At 49.2% G+C, this 2,188-nt stretch overlaps 1 protein-coding gene across 1 annotated transcript; it reads right to left on the bottom strand.

The window, feature by feature from the left end:
* Positions 1 to 954: 954 nt before the first annotated feature.
* LOC136540031 (calvin cycle protein CP12-1, chloroplastic-like) lies at positions 955 to 1,693 on the bottom strand. Its single transcript, XM_066532014.1, has one exon. The coding sequence runs from the start codon at positions 1,618 to 1,620 to the stop codon at positions 1,228 to 1,230; it is 393 nt and encodes a 130-aa protein (XP_066388111.1). The 5' UTR covers positions 1,621 to 1,693; the 3' UTR covers positions 955 to 1,227.
* Positions 1,694 to 2,188: the final 495 nt, after the last annotated feature.

The following is a 2,188-nucleotide window of genomic DNA, read 5'->3' as shown; positions in this document are numbered from 1 at the left end:
GTGTGTTATTTCGTGCGGTTCTGCCACAGCCGATAAGCTCTGCATTGGCGACCTCCGCGGCATCGAGTTTCGCGCCGGCGTCGAGCTCCGCGTCAACGAGTCTCTATTCATTTAAGCAGCAAGTAGATGTTGCACTGAAAGCGCATATTACAAGAATATGTATCAAGTATTTCAGGTGCTTCTGAGATATGTTGCAAGCATTGTATATCGATATAGCAAAAGTAAATCGGGATGTTGTATATGTTGTAATGGTTATACACGTATGTTTGAAGTGTATATTTTAAATATTTTATCTGTTCTAGACGTATATTATAATTATTTTATCTTGATGTTGTAAAAGTAGATCAAGATGTTGCATATACATGCATGTTGCAAGCATATGTTTCAAGTGTTTCGGGTATTTTATACGTATATTTGCAAGTGTTTCATCTGTATATTGCATATGTTTGCAATGATTTTCAAGTGTTTTCATGTGTTTTCGTAAATATTTTAGACGCTTATTTCAAGTGTTTTATCTGTCTTCTTTTGTATGTTGTAATTGTTGTATCTAGGTGTTTCAATAGTAAATTAGATGTTGCATATGGAATGCGGGGGGAGAAGGGAGAGGGGACGGTTAGCAGCATGGGTGAAGTTCAGGATAGCACGGGCGACGCCCTATAAAGCACGGGGCCACTGCTGGATGCTCGCTGCAGCTGTGCGGCACCATCTAGAGGTTAGCACCCCGGATCAGACGTTCACACGCTACCAAGTCCTATCCGTAAAATCACTCACGCAATACAAGCCGCGGTGCATGAGTCTGGTGTGGTGGTGAAAATCAAGCGCGCCGCAGACCGTTTGGTGGAATTGTATGCTTCTGTCTATCGCCACGCCGCGAAAAAAAAAGGTCCCTAACAGGGCCTAGAAGACGTTAAATCGGCGATAGTTTACAGAATTGCTCACAGTATAATCATCAAGTACTAGAAGCACACCATCGAATATATTTCTAAGGATTATTACATCCTGCCTTGGAATTACAGTAGGAGCTCCTAAATATTTCTTGTAAATAACAAACCTCGGTTTATTCCACACCAAGCCAAGACTAAAAAAAAGGAAGAAACCAAACTCAAACGCCAAAGGTGACGAAGGGAGCCGGCCCATCATCCACTGCATGTCTACATGCTGCCGTTGCCATCATGCCAAGCTAGCTAGATCAAGCGACAGCGATGGCGGAAGCCAGCCTCGCGCGGTTCAGTCCTCGTACGTGCGGCACTCGTCGGTCTCGGGGTTGTCCTTGCAGTACTCCTCGAGCGGGTCGACGCCCTTCTGCCGGTCGCGCGCGTGGCTGGCGGCCGCGCTGAGCTCCTCCACCTCGTCCCACGCCGCCACGCACTCGGCGCTCACCGGGTCATCCGCGCACGTCTCCTTGGCCTGCTTGATGCTCTCGGACACCTTGTTGGCAAGATCCGGCGGCGTGGCCGGCGAGCTGGCCGCCACGGCCACCAACCGGCGGTGCGCGCGCACCGGCCGGCCGACGAACGACACGACGTTCTGGCGGGACGGCAGCGGGGCCGGGGGCTTCGGGAGGCTTCTTGGTGCCGAGAAAACGGCTAGGGCGGACACGGCGGTGACCGAGGTGGCCATGGCTTGACTGAGTGTGTACTCTGGGAGTAGCGATACAGAGAAGACAAGGTTTTGGTTGCTTTGGGCTGGTACAGCTAGTGGTATCCCGTTTTATGAGGTTTCCCCTCTTATCCCTTTCCTGCCAATTGTGTGGTGACAGATCAGCCACGGCAGATTTTCATTCTAGAAAGCTCTTTCCCTTTACTAATTTTTCTTATTTCCATGGCTAATTGAGCTGCGGTATTCGAGTCAATTTAAGTAATAGTGTCCAGTTGTTATCAAGTCAATTTAAGTAATAGTGTCCAGTTGTTATCAAGTCAATTTAAGTAATAGTGTCCTTGTTATTCTAACCCCTGTTATTGTTTGGTGGGCAACTTTTATACTAGTATTCCTTCCGTCCAAAAACTATAACTGCATTTGACCATTGGAAAAAGAATCATGCTAGCGTCCGGACGATGCCCACGCACCCGGGTGCTGCGGCTACTCCTGCTGGGTCCGCGCACGCTGTCGCTGGGTCTGTCCGCGTGCTTTTGCGCCTGTACGGGAGAGCATGTGCATAGGGCCCGTCCAGCTGCATGCGAGGGAGGAG

Source organism: Miscanthus floridulus, chromosome 2 (genome assembly GCF_019320115.1).
Source record: "Miscanthus floridulus cultivar M001 chromosome 2, ASM1932011v1, whole genome shotgun sequence".
Taxonomy (NCBI): Eukaryota; Viridiplantae; Streptophyta; class Magnoliopsida; order Poales; family Poaceae; genus Miscanthus; species Miscanthus floridulus.
This window is presented reverse-complemented; position numbering and strand designations above follow the sequence as displayed.